The sequence below is a fragment of the Dermacentor andersoni genome, chromosome 11, assembly GCF_023375885.2.
Source record: "Dermacentor andersoni chromosome 11, qqDerAnde1_hic_scaffold, whole genome shotgun sequence".
In the NCBI taxonomy this organism is placed as follows: domain Eukaryota; kingdom Metazoa; phylum Arthropoda; class Arachnida; order Ixodida; family Ixodidae; genus Dermacentor; species Dermacentor andersoni.
The window spans coordinates 100934505-100954108 of NC_092824.1; the positions used below are offsets into that span (position 1 = coordinate 100934505).

Genomic DNA, 19604 nt, shown 5'->3' on the forward strand with positions numbered 1-19604 from the left:
AGCGACTCTTTCTTTGCGTAGCCCACCATCGTTTTATATTAGGCAGTCGTTCTATCCACTTGTAGGTCTGTAGGCCTGTCGTTATGTTAATTGTTGTCTGTCAGTCGCTATCTCGGCGAATATGTTTGAAGATCTAACAGAAAATATAATGAGCACTTGTAGAGCTGGAGAACATTGTTGTGACCCTGGCAAACAACTTAAAAAATAACGAGCCACCACAGTCATATCTAAAGCACACAAACCGGCTAATGGAATGCCGCATGGTTTGCGACGGGTTCTTTGAATTTCACATGTTTCCCATGTTTGGCTTTCCTCATTCGTGTGCCACTGGATGTGGGCGAGGCGACAGCAGCGATGGAAGAATGCTGATCCCAGCTTTGATTTTTGCGCAGTCGTTCTGTCTGGCTTGCCGATCCTGTCATCGGCTTCGCTGAGGCGGTTGCGTCGCCTTGCGACATACGACCAGTCCGACGTGCTTAATGCAAACCTGCTCAATACGTGCATGATGCCTTGTGCCTACGATTGGACAGCCCTATCTGCTCTGTATATTGTGACGTAGTAGTGACGGTGAATAATGGACGGCTTCTCTATTTGCGCATCAAGCGACCCATGTGCCTGCACAGTCGGTGACGTCACGCTGATCGCAATTTAATTTACACCCTTACAATAAGGGTGTAAACCTGTTTATAATCTCACACTATTACACACAAGAAGGATGTAAGGCTGTGAGGTACAGATCTCACAGCTCAATTTTGGACGGTTATGTTCTCTTGAGGGAGTTACCTACTTTCGCTCAGATGCTTCTTCACCCACACCGTCACGGCTTCTTGTTTGTTTCCCTACATTCTTACGCCATATGCTATTTCAGCGCGGTACTTTTGAGTGGGTATGTTGAGCTGAATCTAGGGCCCAAATACTGTAACGATATCTCTGAACGGCTTCCTTAGTTCTGCACTTGATTCCACCCCTTAGCTAACATATCATGGAATTCCGGATCGAAAATTCCCATGAAGTGGTGATGTCAGTGCGAATTCTAATATAGCCAACATGTTCGCTCAGTTTCTTGAAGGTGAAAAAAGAACTGGCGAAGATGTCAGCAACATTGGGTAGTTTCCACAGTTTGCGAACTCTCGTTGTGACGCGATTGGAAAACGGGTATCCGCACTTTAGTCACTGCCTTCCGATTCTAAAACTCAACATTCCTGACGTACTCACACATTAAAGAAAGTTTTGTCTATTAACGATCATCTGAGAAACCACTCGTGTAGGAATAACCTCATTTTGCACGGTATTTCTGATCCTCGAGAATGAAGCGATAAAGCTGAATTTGCGGACGCAGGTTTCACAATTGTTTCCAGAACAACTAATTATTAATTGCCCCAAAATAAAATGGTGCCATAGGATAAGCAGTCAACTACGTCCCATCATTATAAAGCTTCAAAGCTTCTGAACTATTAGGACAAATTAATTTAATGCCTTTAAACTAAAAGGTACGGATGCTCGTATTGCCGATACTTTCATTGTTCATGCACGATTTATTAGAAAAAAGACTTGTGGGGCGCTAGCGCTATTTATGAGAACAATGTTGACACAGTTCTTTTGCGCGGTGATCACGCATTTATTGAAAATGTGAAGTGCACCCGTGATCGTAGTGCAAGAACATTGTTTGAGCCTTCAAATATCACACGTAAATGTCGCTCAAGTGTTCGGTCGGCTCGTTACCGTTGACTCTGTCGCGATACTTATGGTATCACACGGCTTTTAAATATTAATGTTAGAATACTGATAAATTTTCTGAATTCACTTCACTAACCACTCCTTCCTGGCCTCAGATTATTGGAGTCACCTAAACGTGGTTCCATGACGGCTTCAGTAGCTCTGAAATATCGCCAACCAGTCTGTGATATCATCACAACGAACATAACTATTGTGCTAATTTTAAAATATTAAGCGACAATAGCAGTGCACAGGTGTAAGTATTGGCCAAGTTGATCTATTTTCGGCCGCGATGTCCTATTATTGCAAAGAGTTCGTCGACCTGGCACTTTCGCTTGACATGAAGCAGATTGTTAAATGCAACGCTTGATGAACAGTAGTGCAAGATCTTGCGCTCGTCAGTGCGTGCATTTTTGATGACGAGTACGAATTGGCAGTTGTAGACCGATTGCCGGACCACAGAGCTGCACAGGTGTCAATTTCCTTTGGCATTATTGCATCAATATTCACTTAATCTACTTTTCATCACTTCCACCGAGTTGATTGCCACTGAGTTACTGATACATTATGTATTTATTTTGAACGAGTTGAATATGCGATGTTAAACAGCTCAACTTCGTTCTTTTTCAACATATTTTATAGGTGCAGTCGCAATTTTGTTCCTCTAAAAACTTAGAGACAAATTGCAAATCTTTCTTGGATGACTAGGGAATTTGTACACTTGTCTCGTCTCATTTATATATTCAGACGCCTAAAAACGCGCTGGCGGCCTTCATGCTACAGCGCAGTTTTATATCTTTAAACGAGGAAGTGCTGGTTACAGTTAATAAAGCCAGACATCTGTATTATAGTTTTACGTTACATTAATTCTAGAAATTATGTAATTCTAGAAAATGTTAGAGCACAATCTTTTTCCTAACGTAAGTTCTAGTCGGAACTTTATTGTTAACGATATACCCAATACTGATCCAGCTGATCGCCACAAATAATGCACAGTTTCAATCTACCTTCACAATAGATAACCTCAGCATTCCTCCTAACATCGGCGGTCTATTTGTCGTCTTAATTAAGATGTCTTGTTCTGTGAGGAGGGTGTTCTTAAGGAGATCCTGAACCTTGATGCGAAAAAGAGTTTTGGGCCAGATGAGATTGTTATTACTTTGTGCACTGTTACTATCTTTGGTGTAGTCCCTACTTAACGTTTATATTCGAGGAATAGCTGTCGCCTAGCAAGCATCGTTAATTATAGAAAACGACAATAGTAAATCGTTTGCATAAATCAGGTGACAAAGAATCACTCCTAAATAATAGGCCAAACTCCCAAACATCTTATCGTACAAAATGTTGGAGCGCATATAGCATGGGTATATTACACTACGCCTTGATGGTAACAATATTCTCCCTATTTTCAACACAGTTTTCGTCACGGTTAAGTACTACAGCTCAATGTATAGAATTTTGTAACGACATAATTTCTGGAATTTATATAGTTTATCAAATTGACATTATCTTCACAGACTTATCGAACGGTTTTACACAAGCTTCTTACAATATCTAAGTCCTATTCTGGTTAATATGATCTCTAGTTTTTTTATTGGCCGTTCCCAGTACATTTCTTTAAAAAATACTGTCTCTTATACTGTTGATGTATCATCCAGTGAACCGCAGGGTTCCGTCTTCAGCTCGTTACTCTTCTTACTGTATATTAATGATTTGGCGACTAACGTAGAATGCATTATACGTAGGTTTCCACGCCGACGAATGAGTACTTTGCCAAACTATAAGCTCACCAAACGATCACATTCTCTTGAATATTCTCTTTAATAAATTTTGTTAATGATGTAAAACCTGGCAAATGACTATAACTGGTAAATGTCTATAAAATCCTGGCAAATAACTAACTTTCAGGCCGTAGTAATGTCATTTTCGAGGCGTCTGTTTTCATCCACGTTCCGTGAAGCGTTTACATGTTCTACGGTGGAAAAAGTGTCCAAGCATATAAATATCGTGGTCCTTATTCAACCACCAGCATGCCGTAGTCTCGTCATACTAAACTTATCGGCCACAAAACTCTTAAAAAGCTCATTTTTTTGTGGCTCGCGTTGCACACTGATACGTTAAATACTAAATTATTAATTTTCAACTTAGTTATCTGACAGCTTCTGCATGTTCCTGTGTGGTACGGAATCTATACAAAAATAAGGTGCTGGGAAGCTAGAAATAATTCAGAAAAAGAGCAATGCTCATCTGCCGTATGTACGACAAGAACGTCTCTCCGTCTTGCAAGCATTCAGCTTTAAACCACACTATTCTCAGTGCCCGTCGACACGCATAATTGTCGAAGCTCTTGCACATCCTAATGAATTCGGCTAACTCCTCTTCCCTTAAGGTACATGCAACATTCACGAAGCCCTTTTCAGTCCTGCTTTATTTTCCTGCAGTACTGCTATGTAGTGCTCGTGTAGTCCTTCTTGTGTCCTCGTTTGTTGCGCTTTAAGCCAAGTGTGAGTTCGTGCAAACTCACCAGTTTTTGTCGACAGGGCACTTGGCATCTATGAATCCTCTGAGCTACTTTGTAAACGACGTGGTGTTGTAGCTGCAATAACTTCGTTTGCATTGACGTTGTCGATGCTTCCGACGTTGTTTTCCACCAACCGCTTTCTTCTCAGCGCATTCTCTATCCTCTGTATGCTCCCTGTTTGAGGCTTGCCACTATCACTGCCACGTACGTCGTCATTGTGCCGTCGATGTAGTTTTTACAAGCAAGACATTGACGAATTGCGCGCAAACACACCGGTATCTTCTCAAAAATAATTTGTATGCGTTGCAAGTAACGTCATATGCGCCCAATGCAGTGTTGCTTGTTGTGGCCTCCCAAATGCATGCACAGGCGTCACTGCCCTCTGCGAAATCGTAGTTGTGTGTCGTCGATAACCGCAACGGCTGCCTTCAGCGTAACGGAACTGACCGACGGGCAAAGAAAACACAATTTTGAGCACTTATCGGCTGTAGCCGTAATATGCCCCTGGGTATGTGCCCATACTTGGTCGATCCTCCCCGTTAGATAAGTGCCATTGTAACACGAGGGCTGTATAGAAGCCCCTTCACGCAGCTATCTTCCGCATTATTCCTTCGACAAACACCATACATCACCATCGCCTACGTGGAATAACTGCGTCGGCGTGTCACAGTGTTCCTTCGCATGAACTGCTCTCTCATTCCGCCTAGCTTGTGGACTGCGCAGCAAATAAACAGGAACATCGCACGACAATGAAGTACCAACTTTGGCAGTGCCTAAACAAAAACAATGCATGAGATTACACATTGAATAGAACGACAACAAAAACAAGTGTACGTGTCGTAATTAATAGTATAGTATTTCGTTACCCTTCTCACGAACTCCTCGTCTCAGACAGGTTCCAAAATGAACGTTGCGTGTTCGAAATTTTTAGTAACAACCATATGAAGCCAACAGACAATGAAGACAAAAGAAGCATAGGAATGTTATGGCATTTAGAAATTTCACTGTAAAACATTATAGAATGAAATAGATTTGCATTAGGCTTCATATTTGCAATAACGCAAAAACGAACATCAAAATTTTAAATTCAGGAAATGAACATTCATCGCGTGTTTTTTACATCTGTGATCAAGTTCTTGCAAAAAAACATAGTAAGCTCTATTCGTGAAATCTTTTGGCAGTTTTCAAATTCTTGTCGTTTTCACTATGTATCATTAGCAAATACAGGCATTTTCGGTTGATTTTCTTAATCTAGAACAACAGTAATTTCGGATCTTCTGTGAGGCCTTTGTGCTGCAGGGCACCTGACTCGTTTCTCAAACGAAGACGTCTACATGCAGAAAAGGTACTTGGTGTCTTACACATCTCTCTTGACATATGGCTGTCGTAACTTGAGCAGTTTTCGCATATCGTTGTTTTCCTCAATGTAATAAGACATGTCCAAGAAGGAACTGCTCAGATTCAGGTTTGGTACCTGCAAGATTAAAGTACAGTGGCTGGATGACTGGCGATTAAGACTAGAGCGTCATCGCAGTTTTTGTCGGCATTATTAAGCAAAAACACTTGCAGAATGGCCTCCTGCGCACTAAAATAGTTGCTCATAGAAATGATGCCCGAGATTTTATGAGAACCCCACTGGCGAATAAAGACACAAAGGACGAACAAAAAACATGCCACTATTCTGAAACAAATTTTTTTTCATCGCGCAGAAGAAAGTCAGTATTTGAACTAGAAAATGACAGCCTGAGTATACGTTGGAGGACTGCTTGCTTCCGTATGTTGGTCTATGTGATAAGTGGCTTACTTTTTTTGCGTTTTTCTTTCCCTACAATTGAGCGTCCCTTTTGTAGTGGCGAACTGCCTAATGATGTAAAGATTTCCGCCACCTTTTATCACAGTTTTAATAATGCAGCAATTAAACCCAAAAGGACTTTTTGCTGCCATGTCAATCATTTAATAATCAAGCAATTTTCCTTCGTCAATGGCACAACAGAAAACCCGCCAAAAAACGGCGCGGCAACCCCTCTTATACAGTACATGGCCATAACAAAAATTTCAAGCATCCATTCAGTAAAACGCCCGCTCAACGTTTTGGTTATATAAAGAACGTACCGTTTTACTCTAGTCAGGTCTTTTAGCTCAAGCTAAAGAGCTTAGTAATTTTTATATGGTCGTTGCGATCGCCAGTAAAGACAGTGCTTGAACTCGGCCAGACAGCACTTCAATCCTGATAATACATTCGACTTGCAAGGTTTACTCACAGAGGCGCTCCGTAGGGATAAAGCACGCGCTATTCGATCGTAATATATTTGAGTATAATATATTTCTGTATCGCATGTTTTTCACCCTTGATATATCTGCAAATAAACCGCAAGATGCAGAGGTGTCTCAATTTCAAATTTTGGCGGGCAGGAAACGCTGTGACCCGAATGAACTGGCTGTACATGGCGCGATTCTATGGTACTGTGATTTCCCTAGTTTATAGTCTTCTTCGCAGATGGAAGCACCGTAACTTTATGTTCGCAAATCCAGTGGAACTGTTAAATTGCTATTGATTGGACGACATAAGAAGTGGTCTGCTTTGCCTGCATATAATACGTGTTTGTCGCATGATAACGTCCGGCTGCTAACCACTGCATGCATCGGTTTGATGTTTGCTGTCACCGTCGCCGAAAATAATGCTGACGCATGCGCCCGGCTGCGATTTCTAAATAAACAAGGGAATATGGTATTAGCGTCGCAAATCGATTAGTCGTGATGCTGTCCAAGTCAACATCAGGAGTAACATTAAGAAAGAATTTAACATAACATTCAGCTTCAAATGAGGTTCCAAGGATTTGCTTACAAGCTGTGAAAATATACGTGTATCGTTCAGTGCGCACCGTGTCAGGATAAAACTCATGCGTTGGGATCTTTTAACTGTTCTCAAAGGGAACTGTACTGAAAGGGAACTGTTCACTTACTCACGCGTGATTGGTCAAAATAAAGCTTTACGTCACGAAAGTATGATTCGTAAAAGTCACATGAGGACAGGGAAACGGTTGTTTAGCGAGCTGCTACATGATCCTGCCTCTGCGTCATCTGGAGGCAGACAAAGAGCCGTGGTACAAGCAAAGTATTGTTTAATATCGACTCAGCCACTTTCGTGTTGGACCAAACGTTGAAAAAATTAAGCGGTCAACGTCAAAATCATCGCTAATTATCGTCAGTGAAAGCAAACAGCACAGAAAGCTTCGCTTACATCGATTCCCACAGTGCGTGATATGCGCATGTTACTATATACATGAGTGTGCCACAATTACTGTCTGTAGTCAAACAGCGTATGCGCAGTGAGTTTCTGCCGTCAAAATATTTTAATCTTGTTTCATTCAATGTTAACTCCACTGATTTCTGCCCTTTCTCGAGTACCGGCGTACTAGCATGAAATGCCAGCTGAATGCGCGAATCGAATGAGCACTCACCTCTTTGTAAAGCTGCTCAAGATATGTTACGTTGAGTTGCCAGTCGGGGTATCCGATTTTCGAATCCATTTTCGCCAACTGTAAAAGCAAGATGACGAACAACTTATTATATCTGATGAAAACGCTCTTGAATTTTCAGATTGGCTTATTTTTTTTTAAAATTTAGTTATCACGGGAAGACGCCGTAGGGAACACGCGGTCTTGTCGCGTCAGTGCCATCGACGGCTACTGCGGCGTTGCATTAGGTGCTATCCAATAACGCGCCGCTCACTGGCCTTACTACATAGCATTTCAGTAAGGAAGGGCGTTACATAAACCTACGAAGTATGAAAGGGGGTCAGCCGCTCCCCGGTGTCACGCGGGCCATGTGGTCACGGTAACAAACATTGTGGCAGGAAGCGAGCACTACGGTGACAAGACACAACGCTATAGCCAGTGTAATCGTTCTCTCGAAGCCTCATCTGGTCAATAGATATCTTCTGCCGTTCGTCAGGGGATAGCATAGCCAACGTGTTCGGTCGCATTTGCAAACCTAACTTGTATCGCGCTAAACAAGCAAGGAGGACTGTGGACGCTGCCATCACTCCGGTGCGAGACCCGAGGCCAGGTTGTTGGCGTCAAGTGCTATGACTGTTGGTTGTTAGCTTGTTTTGATTGCTTTCGTAAGTGTTATTATATCCTTCCCTGTACGAGATGTACCCTGTCCACGTGCCCTGTTGACATACCTTGTTGGCGTTGTTCCGAAGATCTGCCAAATCGAGGCGTTTTAGCCACTGCGGGAAGAGCAACGTAGGCTTTTTCATTCCGCTTTTTCTTGAGCCTGCAGCGCGAGACTTCGGGCAGGTGCGGTATTGCAACGGTCTTTATTGAAAAGGTTCCTGGTTTTAGCAAGGCGCTACTTGTTGAGGGGACATCTCTTGACGTCCATAAGCGAGCCTTGGTGACGGACGACATGTCTTGAGAAAAACCCACCCTATTAAGACAAGGCCCTTGCGTTTCAAAAAAAAAAAGACTAAAAGAACTTAACGTCGGCTTCACCTTCGCCGTGGGTCGACCTGGCATCGCGCTATCTTCTGGACCGGCCCACGTATGGGGAGTGCTTAACGCCTGCTTCAGCTCCGCCGCGGGTCGGCCCAGCATTGCGCTATCTTCGGGATCGGCCCACGTATGGGGAGTGCTTAACGGCTGGGTCACCTGCGCCCCGGGTCGGCCCTGCATTGCACTATCTTCTGGATTGGCCAACGTATGGAGAGGGCTTAACGCCTGCTTCACCTCCGTCGCGGGTCGGCTCGGCATTGCACATCTTCTGGATTGGCCCACATATGGGGAATGCTTAACGGCTGTGTCACCTCCGCCGCGGGTCGGCCCGGCATTGCACTATCTTCGGGATTGGCCAAAGTATGGGGAGGGCTTCACGCCTGCTTCACCTCCGCCGCGGGTCGGCCCAGCATTGCGCTATCTTCGGGATCGGCCCACGTATGGGGAGTGCTTAACGGCTGTGTCACCTCCGCCGCGGGTCGGCCCGGCATTGCACTATCTTCGGGATTGGCCAAAGTATGGGGAGGGCTTCACGCCTGCTTCACCTCCGCCGCGGGTCGGCTCGGCATTGCACATTTTCGGGATTGGCCCACGTATGGGGAGTGCTTAACGCCTGCTTCACCTCCGCCGCGGCTTGGCTCGGCATTGCACTTTCTTCGGTATCGGTCCACGTGGGGGGTGTGCTCAAGGCCCACGTATACGGGAAGCGCCCGTATAATTCCCATCGCAATAAAAGGGTTTGCAGTGAAGTGTATGAAGGGGCAGTTTATGTTAATCCTTACAATCCTTATTCCCCCTTCCCCAGTACAGGGTAGCCTACCGGGCTCAGCCTGGTTCACTTACCTGCCTTTCCCTTATGACTTCTTTCTGTCTCTGACGTGCGGCAGGAAATGTCTCGGCGAGTCACAGTGCTGCCTCTCCGAAAGGGCTCGGAGTGCACAATTATAACGTTTACGGGTGATTGCGTGGTTACATGGGCATTTACGCATGCATATGCCCATGCTTTTTCATCTTCATTGAGCACCCAGTTTTTTTTTTTTGTGAATGCCCAGCTATTCCTTCATTGCGAACAAGGCTCCGATGCGGTAGCTGATACGTCTGTTACTTAAAATTGTTGTGGTTGGTGTCCAGTTTTCTACTACTTACCGCTAACGTTCCTGACTGCCGGCACAGGCTGTTCCAGGAGTTTATTCGTTTGGCCAGAAGGCGAGCCCCTAGCTACAGTCGTGAAGTTACCTTGCCAGCAGAGATAGCGTAACTGGGCGACTTGCGCGTAAGCTGGCGTCCAGTAAACGTTACTGAGAAGACGCTGAATTTTTTTTATAGATCACGAGGGTAGAGTAGGTGACTGTGCATGCTACAGACACGCGTTGCTGTATCTTTTCTTCCTTTTTCTTTTGTTTCTTTTACAAACTTGATACCTTTCTGAGTTCTCTGCCTTTCTGTAAATAACTCTCTCTCTCTCTCTCGTTCTCTTGAGCTTTTCCTCCCCACAATCTCTAAATGTATGATGCGTGATTCAAGCTATCTTGTTGGATACCAAGTCTGTGTCTCCGTATCTTGCTTGAGTTTGGTTTTTGTCGTAATTCCACCGTAATGGTTCCGAGAATAATTACTAGAGGGAAATCTGTCGTAGTGCTCTTGCAGTCATCATGGGAATGGGAATGGTGGTAAGTACATGGATATGTCTGATTTGCGGGCTTTATCTGCCTTCGTCGGCCTAGCTTTCACGGAAATCTACTTTTTTATTCCGATGGCAATAAGAGTTTGCGACCACGCATAATCGCTGCTATTTGAATTGGTTCCACTGTCCATGTGTCCTTGGCTTGAAAATCGGGCTTTGTGTTAGAGGTCATGTGTTCGAATCGTGCCGTTGAGGAAATTAATGTTGTTTATTTAATATTTCTAGCGCAGTGCATTGACGATAATCATAAGTTTAGAAGGTAATGAAGCCGTTTAATATCTGGACGAAGTTTAGACAAATGTATAGTCACAATGGAAAGGGACTCTTTACCAAATTTACTGCTTTTCGGAAAGCGTTTATACGTCACTACCATCATTACCATATTGGATGAACCGCCCTGCTTGCAGCTCTCATAGACATTAGCGCCACAGTGCCCTCTGGTAACTGCATGCGACATTATGCTGTCCATTACTTTCTGCCGTGGATCTGCTATTGTGACTCGCCCGTACCAAACCTAATTGGCGATGTGTGATGCTGCTCGCGCCGTTTGCTCCACTGTTCTTGCATTGTGGCCGTATCATTGACTAGTTGCAGGGCCGGCATTGTGCGTGCATTCAACGAGTCAGTATGTCCCCTGTCCAGCAGACTTTCATAGCTGGACCTTTTGTATATCCACGCGCAAACTAGCAGCAAAGTGGCTCGCGTGCTGACCAGTTACACCACAATCCCATGTTCTTGCATAATGAATTTGTTTGATGCGGTAATTGAAGTTTGGTATTCTATCTGGCACTGGAAAACATTATTATTTGAACAACTATATCGAAATCAAAAGGGACTCTTTACCAATTCTGTTGCTTTACTTAAAACGTTCATATATACATATATATATATATATATATATATATATATATATATATATATATATATATATATATATATATATATGCACGTGTGTGTGTATCGTATATATATAACAATACGAATAGATTTAATTCAAATGGCTACTTAAGTAGCTGTATGGTAGCTTAAGTGGCGTCCGCTTGAAATGTCATGCTTTATATGACATGTGTAGCGACGAAAACATTCGAGAGCAGTGGACCGCGCACTACAGGATTGCTGCTATATTTTAAAAAGCTTACAGAAGGTATACACCGGCCCTGCCTATTTGTGTTTTGGGACCCTTTACTCTAAACAGTATCACATGTAATAACTGTCTCTGCAACTAGTGTCTTAGATGAATAATAGTTTATTAGGTTATCTCTGCATTCTTGAACGTCGGTGTTTTGGCTAAATTGAGATTTTTATATGAGTTTTACAAACACTTAACTTTTTTCTCAGCACTCTCGGTGCCGCACCTTCAGAGGTTCTAATTGCTATCGTGCGGTTGCATTGCCAGATAGTGTTCGAAAAACCATTTTGCTTCTTCGCACTGGTGGATTTTAGCTCAGCGCTTAGCACGGTCGGCACAGCATGTAGCGAAGCCCAACGATTCAAGGCATGTAATAGTCGGGTAAACAGGACTGGCTTGTACACCATTAAAATGACTCTTCAATATACTTTAGTGAACCCAAACTCGGAGCACTGTGTGTTAATGCTTTCTTTTGAGAGCCTTGAATCAGTTAGAAGATTTCGCAAGCATATTTTGCAGTTAGAAATGACGGCAGCTGGGCTCTGTTCGGCAGATTGTGAAATCCCGATATTTATTCCTAAATCTCACATTGTCTTTCAAAAAACACATCCGAAGTAAGGCTAGACAAAAAACGAAAGTCAGTGGAAGGAACAGCTGGATTGTGCTTCCTGCAATTATGTACTGCACACACACACACACACACACACACACGCACGCACACACACACACACACACACACACACACACACACACACACACACACACACACACACACACACACACACACACACACACACACACACACAAACACACACACACACATATATATATATATATATATATACATATATATATATATATATATATATATATATATATATATATATATATATATATATATATATATATATATATATAGAATGTTGTCACTGTACCTTGTCTTGTGCAGCAGATCGAGTTTGATTGTCCATCCAGTCGTTCTTTTGAATTGTTTCGTTGAACGTGGTCATGAGCCTGCTGACAAGGTCTTCCACCTGTGAAAGCACAGTGTTCAGCCATATTTTGGCGGCACACTGATAATAATTCTTGAGGCGAACGCAACTGTTCACAATGTATGAGGAGCATATGACATGCTTGATGAGTTATACTACATGCGATATTAAAACGCAGCATTACAGTGCTCATTATTTTCTTCGCTGAACCTTTTTCTTATAAAAAATAAGCGCTGTAGAATCTACGGGATGGAATTATTCTCTACGTTGCTTTTTTGCTTGATTACACAATGTATCCAGACTTAGGCCTTTATAGGGTAATGAATATTGCACCTTTAATTACAGAAATTCACCTTAACGCTTTACGCAGAGAAACAATAGGGGAAAGGGAAACGTGGAACCAGCATGACAACTCTGTTTTTATAGGATAATGCTCAACTTCTGATTTAGGACAATTAGCCTACGTAAACTTGAGGTGTGGCTTACGTGGCCATCAGCAATGATAATTTATCTGCTAGTAATTTGTGCTCTAAAACAAGACAAATACAAAACAAGAGAGAGGTCCACAGGAAAATGGAAGCTGAAAGTGATTAAGAGTGGTAGGATAAGGAATGTCGCTGAAGTCAACCTTTCGCCAAGAGGACGGCAACTGCTTCATCCGGACAGCAGCTGCTTTCCTTAACAGCATTTTGATTTTTTTTTTGCGCGTAGCTCACTATTCAACACATTCAATGGGGAAGCAGGAGGAGAATGCAGTGGTGCGACCAGCAAGCGGAAGTCAACTTTTTAAATAGAACGCGGTAGAAGCCCAAAAGAACAAAAGGAGAGTGGTGAGGCGGGGCGCAGGGCAGGGCGGGGCGGTGTTTGGTTGGTATAGAGGGGCAAGTGGTTGGAATGCTACTGTCGTTTTAGAAGCAGGGCTGACAGGCCTCACGGTACCGTCAACATAGATGCCTGTTCTCGTCCCAGGTGCATGACTTGCAAACATCTCAAAACGGATATAAATATGAAGAGCACCGTAAGTAATTATGGGAATCAAATGAACAACAGTTTTACCTGCACGAGTTGTAACATTATTTATTTTCTGGAATATGCATTTTGCCACCAACAGTACATTGCGAGACCAGGCAGCTGGTCTGAAAGTTTATTCGGAAGGTTAGAGATTATATAAACCCTATGTGTCCCATGTCATCTACCGTCATCAAACGCCATACCAGCAAAAATAAACATCCTGCACAGTATTTTCGTGTTTTGTTAACCCTCGGTTGTGTGCTTTTCGCCTAGCACTGTTCTCACCATTTTATCTCTCTGCATTGAATTTCACTCTTTTGTGCCTGTGCTGTATTTTTAATGTATGTTTCGGCTTCACTGTTTTTGTTGTTCCTTACGCCCTGCAATTTTTTTCCTCCACTGCATTTCAGTGTTTTCTTTTGCTCTGCGCTGCTCTTCATCTTTCATAACAATTCGCGCTGTCTTTCATTGCTAATTCGCCCTGTCCTGTATTTGAGTTGTTTTTTCGCCCTGCACCGTTCTCACTGTTTTTCATACTGCGACGTTTCTACAGTGTCTTTTTTATTGCGCTGCGCTGTCTGTCATTGTTTTTGTCGCCCTGGGCTTTCTTTGATTGTTTATTCACCCTGCATTAGAATTACAAGTCAGTGATCTTCTCACCCTGCCCTGACTTTTTTTTTTTCGCTGTGCGCACTGTTGGCTGGTTGGCAATAACTTTATTGAATTGTCCTGCCGGTTTTCGGTGACCTGGGCTCAGGTCTCCCACGCCGGGACGTCGAAAATAAAGCCCGTCAGTCGAGATCTTGTCTGAGCACCGCCTCGCGAGCCCGTTCGACGGCCCAGAGTTGGTCGCCGAGCTCGGAGCTGCGCAGAGCAGCGGCCCACCTCAGCGATAGGGTCTCGGAGTTAAACTCGCTTTCGCGTTGGGCATTGTATTCCCATAGCACATGTTTGAGTGTAGCTGCGTCCTGTTTGAATACCTTTCATGTGGCTTCTTTGTGTACTTCAGGAAATACCCGTTCAGGGTTAAACGGGTCCGGGAAGGTATTTGTTTGTAGTGTACCCTAGGGCCATTGCATGTTCCTTGTTTAGGTCATTGTGTGGTGGCGGGAATGTTCTTCTTGCTTGTTGGTGCATTCTTGTGATGCATCTGCTCAGTCTGTGTCTTTCGGTTCGCGGCTCTTCCCGAGAGGCTCTGCACTGTACATTGCTTTTTTTAATGCGAAAGCATTTATAGCTTATGAGGCGGAATATCCGGCGTTGGCATGACCACCACGCTAAGGTTCGAAAAGGCTACGAACCCTCGACCTTCGGTGGGAGTAGAAATCGCGACATTCGGTGTTAATTAAGGCGAAGTTATTTAAAGTATAGATAGTTAAGATACACTTAATTAAGGTATTGGAACCCAAGAACTTGCGTGGTAATTAAAGTATAGTTAATTAAGGCATGCGGATTTCGACATTTGATATTAAGGCACATTAATTAATGCATAATCAATTAAGATATCGTTAATTAGGGCACTCGCTCCCACGACCTTTGGTAGGAGTCGAACCCACTTGGAGACATGGGCGAACCGGCCATATCTCCAAGTTGGATTCCAATTGACATCGTGAAGTTCAACAGTAGAACTCACTACCTTAGTTGTTAATTAAGGCACACAAACACACGACCCAACATCGAGATGTGGGCAAACCGGCATTATCTCCAAGTTGGATTCCAATTGACATCGTGAAGGACGAAAGTCGAACCTACTATTTTAATGTTCATTAAGGTGAAGTTAATGAAGGCACCATTATATCACACAGAGGTAATTGAGACTCTCGAACGCACGACCTTTGGTTAGAGGTGAACCGTCAACCTTTGGTGAGAGTGAAACCCACGACCTTTGGTGTGAATTAGGGTGAAGTTAATTGAGGCACTAGAATCCACGAACTTTGGCGCGAGGAATGAAATGGGAATTAACAACGCATTCCAATGTAAATATCAAGTAATGTAATGAATGTCTTGTGAGCACGCAGGCTTTCGCGTTCATCTTCTTTGGCGTATGCTAAAGTTACTCAACTTGTGACCCTGCGTTGTCTTTAATAGTTGTTCATCTTACCGTATTTCAGCGTTACTGTCGCCGTGCATTGGCTTTATTTTCGTTTTTTTCACCCCGCACTAGTTTAGCTTCTTTCGCTCTGCCTTGTATTGCATTGTTCTTGTTTTTTGCCCTGAACTTTCCCATCGTTTATTCACTCTGCACTATATTTCATTTTCATTTTCGGCATGCACTGCCTTTGTTCTTGTTCTTTTTCTACACTTCACTGTCTGATTGTTTTTTTTTTTGTGCTATGCATTGTCTTTCATTGATTTTTTTTTAATCTGCACTGCATTGCCTTATTTTTCTAGCATACAGTTGTCTCTTACTAACCATATGGCACCGTATATCAGAGCGTTTTCTTTTTCGGCCTTGGTTGTTTTTTAGTTCTTTATTTTGCCCTGCACCGTCTTGAATAGTATTTCTTTTCACCCTGCACTGTTTTTCATTAAATAGGCCAGTCGTTTAGGGAGACCGAGGCTTCAAGTGATTAACAGTGGCTGAACAAGAAATGTCGCTCGTCGAAGCAACAATGTCTTGGTCGTTCTCGTAATTGCCTTTGCTATTCTTTTTCCAGAGAATGTTGGTAGGTTCTAACGACATTCCTTGCTCGACCCCGGTTAATAAGTTATTCACTTCGGGATTCCATCTTCCCATAAATTTCTGTCTTGTTCTTCTCCATAGGAAGTTGCACGGAGTAATGTTGAAGAAGTTGCTATGTGATAATGGCATCACAGTTTTAGCGAAAACGTCACAGGGTTTAGTAAACGAGTGGGCGGTTACCTCTAGCTTAGCTTCCTGGCGGAAATTTTCCAGGACGTAGAGGTAGCCGACGATCTCTTGCATCATTTGGTTCATTGTGTCGACACACGTTTTCCATCTGGCCTTCTCGACTTGGACTCCTGAAGACGCTTTGTCCAGCTCGAATGAAGCATTGCGGAAACTGCCCGAGGCACGCGCAGCCCAACTGAGAATCTCTCGCAATCCAGCGAAGTTGAATAGAGTGTTGCTGTAAATACATGTCAGGATTTCACATTCACTTTAAATGCTCATATGGAAGGATGTGAAATTTTGATCACTCACCAGTCAGCGCATTTGAGGAATTCGTCTAATTTACTGTAGTACTCCTTAGCGTAGAGTTCTACTGTTTCTTCTTCTCTTAACGTAATGTTCACCTTAGAAAACTGTTTATTCAGCATATTCAGCAGTGGAATCTGAGGAAAAGGAAATGCTTTACAATCACTTTTTTTATCACAAGCTTAATGATACAACTACGCTGCAGAAAATTTGATTACTCAGTGATGGTGAGTATTCTATAAAATTACGGTTTTTCATTACACAGTTTACTTTTAATGACCGTTTATCAAGCAACAGTCATACATAAATTTATTCGATGCAACCCGAACATGCGCATAGAGATAATCCACATCGCAGAAGCGGTAGTGCAAGTGCCATCAGATGCCGATACTTGTGGGTATCTATTGTTATTTTGGGTGGAATTTGCACATCTAAGCAGCATTACCGAAGTTTGAATACTTTGTAGTTTGAGTGTCTCCTCTATTTAAACGACCCGTGGCCTCCCCCGACTTACACAGACATCATGATTGACTAAACAGCCCAAAACAGACGAAAACACAGGTCAAGAAGTAAACCGAATGTGTCCGGACTACAAAATTACGTTTATTACAAACGAAAGGTACATGTAAACCGCTGCTGAGAAACAAACATCAGTTGCCAGGAAAAGTATGACAAATCAGTTTTCTGGAAGCCCGCAAGGTGTAGAAAGATTCATGAAACAGACAATTGTCATTCACCGGACTATAGCAGTTTATACGTGGTTACAAAGGAAACATGTACGAGTTTCTCAGAATGAAAGCTTTGCAGTTGCAATAAATTTTATTTGCGAACCGTCACCACACCCTGCTGAGCCAAATACAGAGGAAGAGGCTACTCGCTTTTGCGTGCGGGTAATCTCATTATACTGGCGGCCAACTTTCTGTGGCTATGAAGGGAAAGCTACGAAAGCCGAACCTCTGCACGTTTGTTACCGCGCTAAGTAGTCCGGCAACGTTTGACAATGCTTTTTATTGCTCGGAATACACGCCGAATCAACGTAGCTTCCACGAGCGAAGTGCCTTTCACCAGACGTTGAAGGGAAAATTCGCCAAATAAGTAAACTTTTTAATTCAGTGTTGTGTTTTGTCTTATTTAATTGTTAATAATGAGGTTGTATGTTTTCTCTTCGCCAGCCTAAACTGACGAGAATGAAAACGCCGGACTCTTTTCAGAAGTGCTCTCACTTGTGCGTGTTTTGCCTCCGTAGCTTTCCCTTCACAGCCACAGAAAGTTGTCCGCGAGTACAGTAACGCCATCGTGAGCTGGCGTTAGCAGCGCAACAGTGGCACGATCTCTCTTACTATTCTGCAGCTACGCCGACAGCCGGTGGAGCTTGGCTTCGTGGTCGAGCTGGATTGCAGGAGATACGAGAGCCACGCGGGAAAAATAACATAAGGGGGCGCAATACAGTCGAGTGTCCCCACAGATTCTGCGAGTGGGAGCTGTCGTTACTCGAACATCAAGAACCACCAGCGTCGTAATGCCGTGAGTGCTTCCACCAATGAGAGGGGAGAGTTCAGCCCCGTGATACAATGCTCGATTCTCTGCAACATCACCAGACAGTGTCGCATTCCGCACATCACTAGAGGCAATCACGGACGAAGAACACCACCATCGTTGTGTGCAGTATTGTGCAGGTATTGACAGTACTGCCTCGGTGCGGGCAGTACCGCCGTTCGATTCTTGCGGACAACGCGCGCAGCGGTGATCTCGGAGGTCATGGTGGGGAATGCGGATGCCCTCGTGCCGGCGGCTTCGAGAGCGCTAGACGCAGCGTCGCGTCGCGTTTTCGCTCGCGACAAACGCGCTTAGTGCGGTTAGTGCTTACAGCGTTTGTGCCGCTGTGCCAATGTCGCTATCTTCGCACTGTGCCATGAATATTTTCGGCCTGCTACTTCAACGCGTCCGATGCAGAGACACGTGGTGTCTCGCAAGGGTTATAGTGTCAAAGGAAATTTTACCTTTGTTCTTCAGTGTTCGCCACCACCGCTGATGACCACTGAGCGCTGATTATGGGACGAGTTCATCGCCCGAAACTCCTGCACCTTTGTTATCAGGATGTTCCGCCGATGTTGTTGGCTCATGAGAGCTTCGCTTAAATTAATTCCCACAGTGCATATGATCTGCAAGCTTTTTTTCCAGATGATCTTTTTTCTTTCTCACAACGCTTTAACCGTGCTTCTCTTTTGCCATAAACGTCAGCTTTTAAGTCAGAGCTCGTCTGGCTTTCTTGTTGTGTCTTGTTCTCATCCGTTTAGTGAATGTAGTTCACCATGACGTCATGCAGTGTTACCCATCTTTCTTCTCCTCATGAATGACGCATCTGTCAATAAACGCATGCCTTTGAAAACAGCAAAACTTGTTTTTATATGCATATACGGTCACGAGGAACAAAAATTTTGCGTAAGGAGAAATTTTGGGGTGTGGCAAAGTACCAGATCCCGCGTGCTCGTTAGAGAGTAGAGGCGTGATTCGGTCAGGCAAATGTGTACATATATATTGCAACTTGCTGTTTAGGAGATTATTGAGGATCGGAGACGCATTAAAGATCTCCTGGTGATCAAAATTAAACAAGAGTTTCCATCTACAGCGTGCCTTATAATCATGTTGTGGCTTTGATGCGTCAAACACCAGAATTCAATTCAAATCAGAGATTACCGAGGGCGAGATGAAAATGAAGACAGCCATAGAAGCATGTACGAAGACCCATGCTTCTGGAACTAAATAAAACAAAACGCTTTCGGAATTTCATTCGGATGTTCGTGTTGATGTTATACTTTGCGGTGCCTGCTCGAGAAAGTCTCTTGCATGAATTGCGTCCTTTACTCGGAAGCGCGAAAAATAAACTTTCGGAAT

General features: G+C 43.6%; 1 protein-coding gene across 1 annotated transcript in view; it reads right to left on the bottom strand.

The window, feature by feature from the left end:
- Nucleotides 1-5594: 5594 nt before the first annotated feature.
- The window catches only part of LOC126539174 (neprilysin-1-like), a 32890-nt gene continuing 18880 nt past the window's right edge, over nt 5595-19604 (bottom strand). The window contains exons 6-10 of the mRNA XM_055075120.1: nt 16716-16846; nt 16416-16641; nt 12485-12583; nt 7699-7776; nt 5595-5711 (exon numbers count right to left, since the gene is read on the bottom strand). Coding sequence (XP_054931095.1) covers nt 5595-5711; nt 7699-7776; nt 12485-12583; nt 16416-16641; nt 16716-16846 — 651 coding nt within the window. The remainder of the gene's footprint in view (nt 5712-7698; nt 7777-12484; nt 12584-16415; nt 16642-16715; nt 16847-19604) is intronic.